The sequence below is a fragment of the Oculina patagonica genome, chromosome 4, assembly GCF_052425735.1.
Source record: "Oculina patagonica isolate OP01 chromosome 4, crgOcupat, whole genome shotgun sequence".
Lineage (NCBI taxonomy): Eukaryota > Metazoa > Cnidaria > Anthozoa > Scleractinia > Oculinidae > Oculina > Oculina patagonica.
Genome location: NC_135761.1, coordinates 62377631 through 62393454, shown reverse-complemented (window position 1 = coordinate 62393454; position 15824 = coordinate 62377631). Strand labels below are relative to the sequence as shown.

Below are 15824 nucleotides of genomic sequence, written 5' to 3'. Positions count from 1 at the left end.
GGGGAGGGGTTTAACGATATAAATACACTCTCAAATGTAATAACATGATATTTAAAACTTCATATCCGTCAGCATTTCTAAGTAAAACACGAAAACTAAAAAAATAACAGTAAAAGTGAGTCCGCTATGCGAACATGTGTGGACTTTAGTAAATAATAAAGATGGTAAAATTTTTTTAAGCTCGGTAATAAATAATAAAGATAAGATGTTCTACATGACACGAGCATGGGACAAAGAAAAATTATACAATTATGTGTGGACTTTCATTTGAATAAAAGTTGACATTATGAATTAATCAATGAGTTACTGTAGCAGTCAACAACTTCAAGTTTCGAATCGAGTAATTCGAGATACAAGGCGAAAAAACGAAGAACTTGTCAATCAATTTATTTTTTACAAGACTGTTGAATGAGCGTGGTGTGACCCTTTGTCACGTCGTTCACGGCAAATGCCTTTTTTCATGCAAATAAAAAACATAGAATCCTACAAAAACAGCAGTTATTTAGACCAAAAGCCTTTCCTTACCGCTAGCAAGATAGGATACTATTTTCATTAAAAAAAAAGAAATGTTGCGTGGAGCACGTGAACTGTCTCGCATCGCTTGTTTACACAACCCTTACTTTTTGTGTAAAGCTTGTGTAAACAACTCATCGAAAAACTTATTTTCTTTCAATGAGTTCTTTTTTTAACCTTTTTGGAATAAGAACGTTTCAATAAGCTTTCACAAATAATTTCTTAGAAGCTTGCGTAGAAAGGCGGAGAAATATATTTTTCTGTTCACGAAATATTCACTTGGAGTCGGTGTTTTGAGAGGCGGCGAAGGACGTTATTTGAACCGACAATTAAATTATTTTGTCGCACGGTTTGGATATATGCATATTCTACGGTTCGATGTTATTTTTATTCTTTTTCATGACAATGTTTTAGTTCAGTTCTGAATTCGACATCGGTCTTTTGTTAAATATACTACTTGAGAAAAATGGAGAAGGTGAATTATATCCCGGAGTCCAAGACAAGTAAAACAACATGATCATGCAGCGAACTTGTTTTGATACAACTCGTTGTGCATTCATTGTGTGGCAAAGCTGAAAGAAATAAATAACCAGACATTTAATTCGTTTTAAAATACGAATCAAAAATGCTCAAGCCGCACAGAAAACCAAACACTGCGGAAAGTGAGTCAAAAGTGTGAAAAAAAAGAAACGTGACCTACGACCACAGTTGTTCAGCTCATTAGATATGCAGATTTCAGCCGTCGCGATTGTTATTTCACTTTTCATCTACGCCACTGCTGCCTTTGAAGTTGTTCCTTGATGTAAATTTTCCAGCCACCACACGCTCTTCTGTGTCAAAAAAGGCTTCTAGATTCAAGAATAAAGTGCGACTTACTCGATACTGATCGAATTTCTGGATTTACTGCCTTGGCTGACCATCTCACCGAAACTTCGGATTCTCCGATCACTGTCGAAAACTTCCGAAAGCACTAACCCGAGTTATCACGGAAAGTGACCCCCCAATCGGAAAAAACTGCATCACAACAATGTGTAGACTTTAAAGTCCACACAAAAATGAAAACACTAGTAACACTTAATTCTAATCTCTTGCTGACTAAGACATATTCGTCGGAACGCCTTTCCAGTACTGGAATCTACAAAAAAATAAAGAAGAAAGAAACAGATTGTGAATAATTAAGCCCAAATAGAGCAGCTTTAAATAGAGTGTTAAGTGGCAGTTTCTCTTAAAGCGGTCCATCGCATTTCGGGTCGGAAAAAAGTTTTCCCTCAAACTTTGCCCAGTGAACTATCTTAGGTTGTAAGTAAATGCAACGACTTTAGTTTTTGGAAATACGTTAAAATATATTTTTTAGAGCTCTCAACAGTGAAGGCTGCAAAAAGGCCTAATTTTGAGCTTGGCCAGAACGAGAAATTTCATAAGTTGAGGAGCTCGCCGCTCAAAAACAACCAAACGAATAAAATTATTATTATTATTCCTAAGTTAAGTGGTCCTTCAAAGGCTGGAAACGCATGTTAATTTTGATACATTTTGATTTACGGGTCCGTGAAAATTTAAATATCAGCAACCGTTAGATCGCTTTTTGTAAACATGCAAAAGTATGGTGTCTTCGCCGGCCTTTATTTCACGAGTCCAGACCAGACCATTCTAAATTCCAACTGAATCCTACTAAACAGATGTTAGGAAGCATAGAAATATAAAAATACCTTGCACTTTTTATCTTCCTTTGCCACAGCGACTTCGAAAATTTCGTGCTTATGCGAGTAAGTAAGCTCATTTGCATAATGTGTATGAAATACTCGCATAAGCACGAAATGTTCGAAGTCGCTGTGGCAAAGGAAGATAAAAAGTGCAAGGTATTTTTATATTTCTATGCTTCCTAACATCTGTTTAGTAGGATTCAGTTAGAATTTAGAATGGTCTGGTCTGGACTCGTGAAATAAAGGCCGGCGAAGACACCATACTTTTGCATGTTTACAAAAAGCGATCTAACGGTTGCTGATATTTAAATTTTCACGGACCCGTAAATCAAAATGTATCAAAATTAACATGCGTTTCCAACCTTTGAAGGACCACTTAACTTAGGAATAATAATAATAATTTGGTGCGTTTGGTTGTTTTTGAGCGGCAAGCTCGTCAACTTATGAAATTTCTCGTTCTGGCCAAGCTCAAAATTAGGCCTTTTGCAGCCTTCACTGTTGAGAGCTCTAAAAAATATATTTTAACGTATTTCCAAAAACTAAAGTCGTTGCATTTACTTACAACCTAAGATAGTTCACTGGGAAAAGTTTGAGGGAAAACTTTTTTCCGAACCCGAAATGCGATGGACCGCTTTAAGAGAAACTGCCACTTAAAGAGTGTTGGTCGAAGTTTAAAGGTGTTTTTTTTTCGCACGGCGGTTGTAGATGAAGGGTACGCGAGTTCAGTACTAAAAAATCCATCTTCTATGCTGCTGACGATGAAATGTAGTCAATGAATGAGTTACAAAAGAAAAAAGAAACTTAAATTTGTAAATTTTCTTACTTGTCAAACACTGCTCTATATCTCTTGACAAACATTCGCCTCAGACTCCCACTCGGATCCATCAGACGTTCTCTGAGTTTCCTCTGACTGGAGGAGACCTTACTAAGATCAAAGCGTGGAAGGAATCTACACAATAATACAAAAAAAGATTATCTGCGAGGTTTTGATTATTTAAATGAATGGATAATTGGAAAAAAACCCCTTGCTTAATGAGGGGGACTTCACTGCCAGCGACAGGAACGGCATAAATCAACAACAACAACTGGGAACACGTTTCTGCCTTTATATCAACAAAATATGGAGCACAGTCATCATTCTTAAAGCTGACCATTTTGTAAAATATTCTAAAAGGTGTTACTGCCAGTTTAATTTGCATTATGAAAAGAAAGAAACAATTTGTGTCTAAAGGAGAAACTTTTGCAGACGCCCTTCTTTTTCCAGTCCGTTAATTCTGTTGTCCAACACTGCTGTTTGAAATTCGATCCAAAAGACTGAGTATGCTAAAAAGGGATGTGCCCTGTGTTTTAAAAAGATCGCTCTGTGTTTAAAAAAAGAAATCTTACTTTTCATCTACGGAACTGTTGTGCATTGCTAAAGAGTTCTCATCAGAGAGCACTTCATCCAGCCAGATACCATCACTAGGATCGTCTGTAGGGCCCATGCCAAACATGATCGTGTTACAAAGCCTACGGAAAATAACCACACAAACAGAGCTTGGGGGAATACGGTATTGAATTAACAAAAGCAGTTGACATTTTCAGTTAAATGCGGGCGGCATATGACTCATTTGCAACCACAAAAAGTTACAACTGAAGTCAACTTCGCATTTACCACATAGCACATACTTGCTCCAAGACGTTTAGGGCAAAAAGCTATATAGCTGCGTGGGCGGTTTTCAATTTTACTCACGAGGATCAGGGAAAATGTTGCTGCAACGTCCCTGCAACGTCCCTCCCTGTGTTAGAATTACGTGTGTGACGCGCCAATATATTTTTGGTCATATCAACTCTTTGCAAATTATAGAGGGACATGCTCCTCTAACACAGCAAAGACGCCTAATAGGAGGAGCCGGGGTAGGAACCAGCAGTAAGGGCAAGGTCTTGTCGTTACTTGGGTCGCCTCGCATAATATTTTAGTTTCTGTTTACCTTATAGTCTCCTCTTTATCCAATTCCTTATCTGTACACATGTTAAAGAAGGTAAGCACAGCCAGCTCGGCCCATTCTTCTCCCGTCTGTACAATTGCAGCTGTCAATCAAGAAATATTTATGACCACGTCGCGCAAATGAACGGGTTTAAAGGGTTTCAAACAGCCTACTGAAGGTGAATCTGTGCCGCGTTTAGCGCCATCCAAATCCCCTTACAGAGTTGTCTTAGCCCACGTTGTATAAGCAAGCGTCTACGATATCAATAATATTCCGATTTGCACACATTTGGTTTGCACACGTTGAGCTTTGTTCCGCAAGCAGGAAACGCAAAACCAAAGGAAAGGTAAATGGGTGGTTCATGATACACAGAATACAGACCTCACTACACTCAGGCAATAAACCATGTCCTCGAACCAAATATTTTCCCATCTGGTCCGACCTTAACCACCCAATTACTACTAAACAGTACCGTGATTTATACTGTAAGCCCTAGCTGTTTAAAACACTATCCACCGGATAAATCACTATCCAGTGGACAGCGAAGTATGCCTTATCAACACTCGACCACTGTATAGCGATTGATGCGGTAGATAGCGGTGTCCATGCTCAAAAATAACTGGGCCCAGTACACTCACTATCTTTGTTGAGATTAAGAGGGCATGTGACGTCACAACTGCTGGGGTCTTCGCGAAGGATTTCGTTAATCTGCAATGTAAGACAAATAAAGAGCAACTTTAGTTAGTTAAGTGAGGTGTATCTGCTTTCTAAGAATGCAAGTCAACAAGGAATGTATTGCCGAGCCAAGCTCAGGGAACGAGACGCAGTCACTGCCTGACTATAATGCATACATCCTGACCGATGTTTCACAAGGAAAGGAAACTTTACGTTGCATGCACACCCGCATGATGAAAAGAAGTAAACGTTACAAGCTTTACAGGCAACATTACGTGAATAACAAATGTAAACTCAGGAGAAAATTATCTCACTTCTCAAATTGCTTGATGAAAACAAGTTGTCAAAAACCGGAAAGATTTTTGCATTTCAAAAATGGACAGGTTTATATAATTTTTTGGCGCGCATAAAGACTGCATGGTTAAACACGATCTAAACACACAAAAAATAAAACAAGTTCTTAACACTTTTGTTCCTTGGCCATTTCCGCTGTATGTGTTTTTATTTCTTGTCAAAACAAGTTCTACAATTACTGGATGAAAATCAAAAGTCTTCTGAAATACAAAACAACGCCTACAGTATGGGGCCCAGTTCTCGGCCGGGTCCACTTTTCGGCCACTTTGTGTTCAACACGTTTTTTTGCGCCCCAGTTAAATTAAAAGAAAAAGTTATTTCCATTAAACGATAGTCTGATTCTTGTGCTCTAAGTATCTTGAGTTTGATCCTTTAACTCGCTATAGAAAGCTCACACGTCGAGTTTACGCGGAGGTAGGTTAATTTGTTTTCCCGAAAACTTGTTTGTTTACGGCTCCTTAAAATTCATGGATGTAGTTAAATTCGTATTTTATCCGAAAGCCCCAACCAAACGAGCTAATTTTTTGCATGTGAAACGTAGAATAATTTAGCTCCCTGCTTAAGTTAACTTTTCGTTGAACCATTGTATTTTTGGTCTTAATATCATAGGCGACAAATTACTCCTTAATTTTGGCGCGAAATTTAAACGTTAATTTATAATTTCACATGTGAAATTACTAAATTGCCATGGCAACATAGTTAGTGGCAAGATGGCGTCCGGGATAAAAGATGTTTTAAAGTTTAAACTATGTACATTTTTGCTTGAATTTCATCTTAGCCAGCTAACCTTGACCACGTAATTAAACTTTTGATGATATTGGCTGCGGTCACATCTACGACGTAACTAAAGTTTAACTATAGTTAGTCTCAAGTTACGCGACGTCATACCTAACTATAGTTAGTGCTTTCTGTCGTATTTGCGGTCACACCAATGCAGTTAACTATAGTTAGCACGTGATTAGGTTGTGAATAATTTGGTATTTAAATTAGTTCATGGCAGCCCTTGTTGTTTATTTGTGTCCAGTTGTTCCTCTATTTTTTTCTATTTTTGCACGGCATTTCGGCGTTGAAGAAAATAAAATGAAGTAAGGATGCTAGAAACCGAAGAATTCAAGCTTTATTTTTGCTAACATTGATGATATGCAATTTCTTGGCATGTTGTTTTTCTTGTTTTCCTTCCCTTGACGCTTTGTTTTGCATATTTATGTTCATCTCGCACGTGCGAAAAGAATTGTCGCATTCTGATTGGCTTTTCGTTTGTAAACTTAAGACTAACCCATGAACCTTGCTTGGGTATAACTATAGTTAGTGTGTATTGTTTTGGATCAGCGAGGCGTAAATTTTCTAACTATAGTTAGGGCGAACAGAGAAGCGGTCACATTACCGAAATAGCTAACTATAGTTAACGCCGTCCTAACTATAGTTAGCAGTCTAGATGTGACCGCAGCCATATTTCAAAACGTCAAAAAGGACTTCAAGACTTAGGCCAATTATAAAAATAGCATCGTATCGAGCGGATTTTTGAGCGTTTCACAGGGGCGCCGTCTTCAGTTCATTCAAGACTAACTATATAGTCATAGGCTGCGGTCTGTCATAAGTCTGGAATAAGGGATTAGCACGAGGGTTCATCCGTTGAGGAATTCGTCCCATAGGAGTGATTAGCAATAGACGCTCTCGGCAAGGACGAGGTATTACTGCGTCACCATGCGCCAGTAAGTGTCTCAAGTGTCTACTAAAGGATTTGAAGAACAAAACTACTCACTTCTTTACCAATGTTCCAGTTGTTACTGGACTCGTCATCTGGATCTGGTTTTCTCCAGGACTTGATACAGTTAAGCAAGAATATGCATGCAATTGATTAACATGAATCTGTTCTACAATTTTAACTCGACAAGGATGCAGGCCAGCTACAGATTTGGAATCGAAAACAAGCCTCTTTAAGCCTGTTAATCACATCAATCACGATAAAATTACATCAATACACATGTTATTAATAAATCTGGTTATTGTGACCGAAAAAGTCAATGGATGGGCACACACGAGCAAAAAACAGTTCGCTGAATTTGATTATCTCAAGACATTCACCGTCTGTAATCTGTTGAGTTTTCATGCTGTACTAAGGCTCTGAAGAGATATTTTTCAAAACTGAGGACATGCTGATAACAACATTACTACATGTAAATGCTGAAACTAAAATCCTTTGAGATACCGTATGCACAGTGTAGATTCTCTTCAACTGAAATTTAATTTCACACATTACAACTCAATTATTATTTCTTTTATGAGGAGGCGCGGTTGCCTAATGAACGGTCCAGGAAATGAACGTTCTAATTCAAATGCCTACTGAACGGTCGAACGGTGCAGGCTTGAGCCCTGATCGGCGTCGCTGTGTTATGTTCTTGGGCAGGACATTTTACTCCCATAGTGCCTCTCTCCACCCTAGTGTATAAATGGGCACCGGCGAAATGATGCTGGGGGGGGGGGGGGGGGTACCCTCCGATGGACTAGCATCCCATGCTATCGAAACCGATATAAGCTCCAGCAGTCTGAGCCACTTGGCTCGAGGCTCCCCTTTTTTTATAGAACTTCCGCAAAAGTTCAAAGGATACAAATTCAGGCTTGATGATCTGGTCATACTCCAACAGCTGACATATTCTCGACAGTGGCGTACCTGTGTAAAAATGTTATCAGCTTTATAGCAAAATAATATTTTTTGTGATCAATTACGAAGGGGATAAAGCGACTGATTTTCGATTAACTGTCGTAAAACCAAAACCACTCTGGCCAATCATAAAGGACGCAGACAATCCAGTGAACCAATTAAAAACTCGAAGCAAGTGCATGTACAATGTAGCCGGCACAAAGCGCGGGAAAACGTGTGTAAGCGATTGGTTTTGGTTCTATTTCTGATTGGTCGAATAACGCAAGTTTTTTAAACCAATCACTACATGTAAGCGTACTAGTAATACGAAACCAAAGCAAGCGCTAATTTCTTTCGACACTCAAGTGAAAACCGCTCTAAATTGAAATTATATAGATGGTATTTCGGAAACGCGTGTTAAATTGGCTTAGAACTACTTTCATCGGAAATTAAAAGCTTTCTCCCTAATAGGTCCAGTGAAACACCGGAAAGAAAACAGCAGTGAAAGAACAACAAGCCAAGGCAACAACAGAATGGTAATTAAAGTAAAAGAGGAAAGAGAAAAAGTAGTGTTTTTTACGAAAGCTAACAAAACCAGCGCAACAAAAGGAATACACACATAAGATTTGCAGAATCGGTAACTCTAGGCCGAGAATATACTTCATTTGCGATTATTACATACCTCCAACTAAGACATAAACAGGACATTTCAAGTGTCCTTTGATTTCCTGTTAGGGAGAGACAGCGAAAAAATTAAAATGTAAAATGTAATAAAACAGAAAAAAGCTGATATTGTTAGTCAGGCCAGCATACTTGTTTACATGTACTTGTTTAATCTCTTAGTTTTAATAGCATATACTTAAGCGTATTTTAATTTTAGTCCTACGTTTTATACATGAGCCTCTGGCTCGGACATTGAGGGAGACCTCGTCCCACGTATGGACAATAAAATTGTATTGTATTGTATTGTATTGTACTTAGTTCCTCCATTTAGCTCCTTGACGTCTATTTCCATTTTTTTGTGTTCCCTGCCACTGGTCAACCCCCAGATTAAAACCAGCACTATTTCTATTCAGGTTTATGGTGGACAAAAGTGTAAAGTCACAACGTTCCATCGTTTATTCCAAGTGCTCTTTAAAATAGGTTAAGGGTTGGATTTTATTTTCAAGTTTCACGATTTAAAGGACGTGCGAGAGGGGCGCTTTAATTAACAACTTTGTTCGGTACATGTTAATTTGGGAGTTCCAAAAAACTCTGATCTCGTTGTGTTTCGTTTTGTATCATTGATTGCAAAAGAAAAAAATGTCAGCAACTATTACAGAATCCTTTGAATTACTACAATCTTGGACAAAACTGTTGAAGCACTTAGCAAATTTCTACTAATTTAGCTAACAGAGTTCAGTTTTGCAACCCCCCTCCCCCCATTTCAATGTTGTTAATGCTGTATCGTTTTCAAAACAAAGCCTGTTGAACTGCAAACCTCAAGAAACAACATTGAGTAGGGGGAGAGGGGGATAAAATATTTTTACCCGCTTACAGGTCAGGGCATTTGCGAAAAATGCGTGAAATGTGTTTGTTTCAACCAGTTTTGTCCAAGCTTGTAGCACACATGGTCAGTGTGGATCAATCTACCCACTCTAAAAAAAAAAAAACATTTTATGAGGAGGATGCTATAATTTGCGTTTGTGTAGCTGAATGTAAGCAAACCACCTCCATCATGCCTTTGTTTACATGCGTTTTCTTGCAGTTCTTTCACACATTTGTTGTTATTGACAAACAACTGATTACTTCAATAACATTTAGTTTTACTACCGGCATTTTTGTAAACAACATGTATATACAGAAGTGTGCATTAATGTACCTTGGCGACTGTTGGCAGCTGTGATGGAAGACAACAGACGAACAATATATGAACTGTGGAACACACCTAAGAGAATAGAAGTATAATAAACTTTTTACGTTAAAGTGACATTTTCTGGGTACAATTAAATTATATACTACAGTTGAATGTTGCTACTGGTAACCGCCACTCTGAGTGGCCAGGGAGTAAAGTGAAAGGATTGGCTCTCTGTCAGTATGAGAAGCCCTGACGATTGAAGGGAGCCAGAGGTGGACGTTACAATGGTCTGAAGGGTCCGTTGTCTTTTCACCCCACTTCTCCTTGTTAAAGGATTTTTTAATTAATTTAGTTTTTTATTGGCTGTTTAAAACAAAAAATTCTAGAACAGAAGTCAAAACTTGAGCACAACGACTCTCTCATACATTCTTTTGAAACATCACGACTGCATACATAAGGACCAGAAGTCCTGTAATCTACATAGGACTGGAAATCCTGTGTCCCCAGAGCCCTTTGTTTCTCTTCCCAAGGCCAGCTAAGAAAAACAAAAAGGGCTATGGAGGTGAGAATGATAGTATAAATTCATTTGTAAAGGTATATGACTTAGTGTCAGAAACCCATAAGGGTTGAAACGTGTCACGCGCGCACAGCGTTTGAATATTCATTTTGTACGCAAATGGTTTATACACGTGATGACACACGCAACATAATTTTTGGTTTTGCTGTAATAATTTATGCTTGAATTTTGACCTAAACGCCGTAAATTTGTTACAGAAACTAAAGAAATTCATTAAGTGTATCGAAGCGAAGTTCTCCAGACGACTTCATGAAGATAAAACAGGAAAATTTAACCAAATTTAACTTTATTCAACCAAGCTTGTTCCAAAACAAGATTACGTCAATGAGCGCGAGCTAGCGTGTGCTGTGAATTTAATCCAAATATTATAGTAATTTTGATTGGTTATTAAAAAAATGTTGCTCATGATTTTCCAAATATGGTACTTAGTGTAAACGAATGTGCAAACACTTTGTACAATGCGGATCATAGGGAGTTACACGTTTCAACCCTTATGGGTTTCTGTTAGTGTAATAAAAAAAATCACACAAACCTTTACATTGTCAAATCCACAGTGAACTCCTTTCAGTTGTAAGGAAGACAATGTTTCTGGCCTCCTTGTTGAGAGAAATAACTCTTCAGGGTGAACATCAGCTGAAGGATAAGTAGAAGAATCAGCAGTTATATACTGACACGCTCACACTGTTAAGACATTACCCAGAAATTAATAATGTTATTGTATAGTTTTGAATTCAGGAGGAGTGTAGTGGTCTAATGGTTAGTGTAAACAAAGTCAATGCTCCCTTTCATATAGGAGAGTTTAAGTGTACATTAAAGTGGTAAAACAAAATTAATCTGCTTCGAAAATTGAATGAAAAATACCACTTAGCAATACATGTACAATCACTTGCCAAAATGTTATATAATTTCACTCACAGAATTTTAGTAGAGTGCCTGCCAGTTGTTTTCCCAAGCGGCCACAGCCTATGATACCCACCAGAAGTGGATCTCTTTTGGGAGCTTCTTGTAAAAGCTTTGATGACTGAAAGAAAAAGTTTGATTTCTATTTAACCCCCCTTTCTTTGTTAAGTGTGTACATTTGTGTGTATTTACCGGTAAGTCTGGATTTTTATAAGTATTGTATGTTTTTTTAAGAATCATTGTGTTTTATCGTATTAAGTATTTATTGCTTTTATAGATCTTGTAATTATGACATAATTCAACCTTCAGGTTGCAAAGTTGTATACTAATAAACTATCTTTCTAAAATAATTTGTTCAATACATGTCTCATCAGTTAGTGAGTTCACTTAGTATAAAATAATAATCAAGTATTTAACAATTATTCCATAAGCCCGCGTTGGATACGAGGTGGTAAATAGCCAACGAGGCGCGAAGCGCCGAGTTGGCTATAACGACTCGTATCCAACAAGGGCGAATGGAATAATTGTTTTATTAAATTCTTCTCAAGCATGTTTAAATCGACTGGACATTTCATTTTGATGTAAACGAAGTGATAGTATGAGGAGGCGCGAAAATTTCTGGCGCGGTGTTCACTTCTTGAGTTGAATGAAACATGCGAGGAAAGCGAGCAAGAGAGTTTTCTTCAGAAGATTTTCCTCAAACAATCCCCTCTAAAGTAGTCTAAATATCCTGGAAACTGTGACAACAGTTAAGATTTACGAGAATATCCGAAGCAAAACCTTTTCTGGAAACTACAAGTCTTGTGCAAGTCGAACGAAGCAAGTGTTTACATTGTACTTCTTTACGGCTCCACGGCTGTCATCAAGACTGCTATATTATTTGAAGCGAAATTGAGCTCAAAGTAGAACAGGTTTATTGAAGTATGAAAGAACAAAACCAAGATTGAAAGGTAACAAACTTTACTGAAGTGCTGAGCCTAGTTTTATGACGTACACTGAATGAAACTGTGTCAGTTTGCCGTTCTTTCGTAAATTATTTGCTGCTTTTCTACTTTATTTACTCGCTCTTGTTGTGCGTCAGTTTTAAAGTATTATTAATTACACTTTTCGCATCTATCCTTTTGTTTTGCGTAGTTAAATTTACTATGACATTTCTGTGGTTTTTGTAGGCACCGCTAATTATTTCTTGTTCATAAAGCTCGCCAAATGTGCTTTTCAAAACCATTTTTTTGATGGAACTGTCGCTTCCCGCAGAAAAATTTTAGCTTGCCAACAGTAACGCAATCATTTTCCAAATAAGGTCAAACTAAGGTATACGAGCTGACAACCGGGATTGAGTAAACCAATCAGAATGCTAGAAATGCAATATCCGTGGCTGAAAATTTAATAAAACTGTATAATCTGAGTAATTAGCTGCAGTGGGTAAAAAATAATTGAACCGAAAAACGACAAAAGCATAATAAGTAATACATAATTGTAAACATGTTTAAGGTGGTACTGGAGGCTAAGGTCACTGTTTTAGAATTTGGCGATTAAGTTCTATTAAGTTCTAAATTCAGCTGAAATCATAGGCATGGGATGCCTGAAAATCTAAAATCAGAGTCATAAGCAAAGTCATAAGCTCAACAGAATAGAAGTCAGAAGAATCAGATCATTTTCATTTTCTTCCAATTCTACTTATGACTCTGTGAAATTTAGTTTGTTGGAGTTGCAACCAGAAATGAAAGACAAACCAATCACAAATAGGCCCTCTGAGAACTTCCTTTCTGCTTGCAACTCTGTAAATCACTTATAAATGAATTTGGAAACTCTTAACTACTCTTGATTTTTACTAGATTATAACACTCTGCACTTCTGATTATTATTCTGTCTCGGAATCTGTTGCTAGTAAAAATCGGCCTTAATAAGTAAGTCCTTAGACTTGTCTCATGGAATCTTATGAGTCCCACTTATTGAACAAGGGGCTAATTAAACTGTACTTCACCAAATTTTATCTCTCCAAAAATGATAGGATGGGCTGAACATAGTTTAGCTAAATGCATTTCAGATGTTATTATTACAAATATATAATAAATTACCCTTTTCTTCACTGGAAATTTTATCTCAACAATTTTTTGTCTAGCATCATTTAATATGGCTACCAGAAAAGCCCTGCAACAAAGATGCCAAAATGAATATCAAGATCCTCAGTTATATACACAGCTGGTCAATCAATCAATCTATCAATCAACCAATCAATCAATCAATCAACAATATTGTTAATTACATGTACATGTTAGTAATGTAAAGTCCCTACTGTTATCATTAAGAGATTGCAGCCTAAGTAGTTGTGCAAAAAAAATCTGCTAAGTATTCAGTCATTGGGCGGATGATTCACAATAGACTGCAGAATGTGACATATTATTATCACAAAAAAATTAAACTATTATAATTAAACTAGAAATGAAATTATCATCCTGCTATTGATGTCAAGTTATGCCCATGTTCTAGAGTGGAATAGAGTTTGTGTAATACACACAAAAATCTTCCTCACACTAGAACAGTGAGAAACAATACAATCTCATGTACCAAATTTATTTCTTACAATTTGTAAATTGTAAGAAAGTAAATAATGAAATTCCCAGTCATCAACAAAATGGGTTAACTAGACACCCCCCCCTCCGGGGGGGGGGGGGTTGTACTTTGGTCAACTTTTGTTGGGTATGTGCCGCTGGCCTCTCAGAAGCCCTACCCCATTATAGTCATATTCTATGGCCAATTATAGGCCCCATCTGAGTCACTTTTGGGTAAATGTAATTTTCACGACCCCAACTTAGTCTCTTTCTGTTTTTGCGTCTACCGTATAAATCCTTTATTACAGCAAATGAAGATCCAAGTTATTTTAACTTCAATGGATGCAGAATAGCAATTAAATACCGTAACACGAATGTGGACTTTGTTTTGGACTATTGTGCAACTGATTCATGTTTAAGTTGTGATTTCAAGGCCGGAAATTTAATGGGACTCTGCCATTTGTCAAGTATTAAACAACAGCAATAAATACGGTAACATATTTTTCCGGCGAATCTTTCCGTTTATAAATCACAACTTGCCAGAATTTTCTTACTCTCAAAATCCCGGAAAAGTGTGACCCCATTCTAGTCACACTCTATTTCAGTCTCCATCTCTATTTTTCGCTTCGCTCGCTTCCCGTCCCCCTCCCCCCGCGCGCTCGCGTTCGCCCATTCTTTCGCGTTGTGTATAATAGAGGGTAAAATAAAGAGGCCGTGGACAGTCTATGGATTAACTTCATACATTGTTTTTTTACTTCACCTCAAAATACACTGGTATAAAACGTATTATCTTTCTCAGTTACAGAGGTAGATTTAATATAAGGTCTAAAATATAAACGAAAACAAAAATAAATAAATAACTTTTTCGATAACCTACGTAAGGGTCATATTCCATTTTTGCTAAGATTCGTTTTTACCTAAAAGTCCACATTTGTGAAATATTTAAAATAGAGTACATAAAGTTTTCCGAGAATTTAATGTTAAATGATTAACTCAACTTACGCTTGTGCACACGCCGACACCGTCAAAGCATGACTTCTTCCACGTAAATACAGCATCTGTCTGCAATAAAATGAGCAAACAAAATAAACATAGGCTAGAAGAGATCATTTAGTGTTCCAATCAACTAAAGCGTACTTTTCTTCGCGAGTTAGGGCAGCTTCAAACTGCAGCGAAGGAAGGTTGGCAGTCACATCCTCCACTGCCGCCATGTTTGTTTACTAGCAACACCGCTGACTCATATTCGCAGACGAGGACAAGACAATCTTGTCCCCAGGGTCTCTCCAAGATGCAAATTGACAAAGGTTGCCAACAGAAAGCAAAGCAAAAGAGCGATATTCCCCGAGGGGGCTGGGGAGTTAGGGGGAAGAGGAAATGTCGAGGAAACATTATCTACCAAAATAACTTCCTTGAAGCGCAAACTAGGAAACGTTGTTTTTTATTTTAAGGAAGCGGAAGAAAAAACGACAAACATCCGGAATCAAGATTTTTTTCCGCAACAAATTTTGCCTGTGCGCGCATTTGGAAAACATTTATAAAACAATGTGTCCTCAAGGTCAGCAAAACTTTAATCTAGTACAGCATACCAACATTAATGCATAATTTAATAAGCAGAAAAGATCTGCACGAAACATGAACCTTATCGAGGTTCTCTCCAGTAAATGAAAATATACGAACCAGAATCACTTTTTGTATTAATCGCGCTGGTGTGACAGCAGCCATTCAATAAACGAACCACCTGAAATCCATCAGCGTGGTTGTAGACCACCCCTTCCGTAAAAATACAATAATAAGACCCACCCCCCTCCCACCTCCCGATAAGGCCACCCTTTCTATAGGAGTTGTTTTGTATTTCAGAGGCTTTTGATTTCCATCCAGTAATTGTAGAACTTGTTTTGACAAGAAATAAAACCCAAACAGCGGAAATGGCAGAGAAACAAGAGTGTTTAGAACTTGTTTTATTTTTTGTGTGTTTAGATCATGTTAACCATTTGCGCCAAAAATTATATAAACCCGTTCAATTTTGAAACACAAAAAAATCTTTCCCATAATAAGCCATTCGGAAATAAGCTCACCTGAAAATAGGCCCAATTACCAAGCTTTCTGCA

At 37.6% G+C, this 15824-nt stretch overlaps 1 protein-coding gene across 1 annotated transcript; it reads right to left on the bottom strand.

The window, feature by feature from the left end:
- Positions 1-270: 270 nt before the first annotated feature.
- Positions 271-14944, bottom strand: LOC144648954 (NADP-dependent oxidoreductase domain-containing protein 1-like). Its single transcript, XM_078508407.1, has 14 exons — positions 14854-14944; positions 14719-14778; positions 13243-13315; positions 11180-11285; positions 10797-10897; positions 9712-9777; positions 8533-8578; positions 7819-7880; positions 6972-7031; positions 4819-4888; positions 4184-4283; positions 3600-3722; positions 3037-3162; positions 271-1648 (listed from the first exon to the last, which is right to left on the bottom strand). Exons 1-14 carry the CDS (start codon positions 14925-14927, stop codon positions 1609-1611), a joined length of 1107 nt encoding a protein of 368 aa, XP_078364533.1. The 5' UTR covers positions 14928-14944; the 3' UTR covers positions 271-1608.
- Between the last annotated feature and the right edge of the window lie 880 nt (positions 14945-15824).

Excerpts from the sequence above, each read along its gene's own strand:
- LOC144648954 (XM_078508407.1), bottom strand. The coding sequence starts at position 14,927 with ATGGCGGCAGTGGAGGATGTGACTGCCAACCTTCCTTCGCTGCAGTTT. Across the intron at positions 14,779-14,853 it reads GCCCTAACTCGCGAAGAAAA|ACAGATGCTGTATTTACGTG; the intron begins GTACGCTTTAGT and ends ATTTTATTGCAG. Across the intron at positions 3,723-4,183 it reads GATAAAGAGGAGACTATAAG|GCTTTGTAACACGATCATGT; the intron begins GTAAACAGAAAC and ends TATTTTCCGTAG.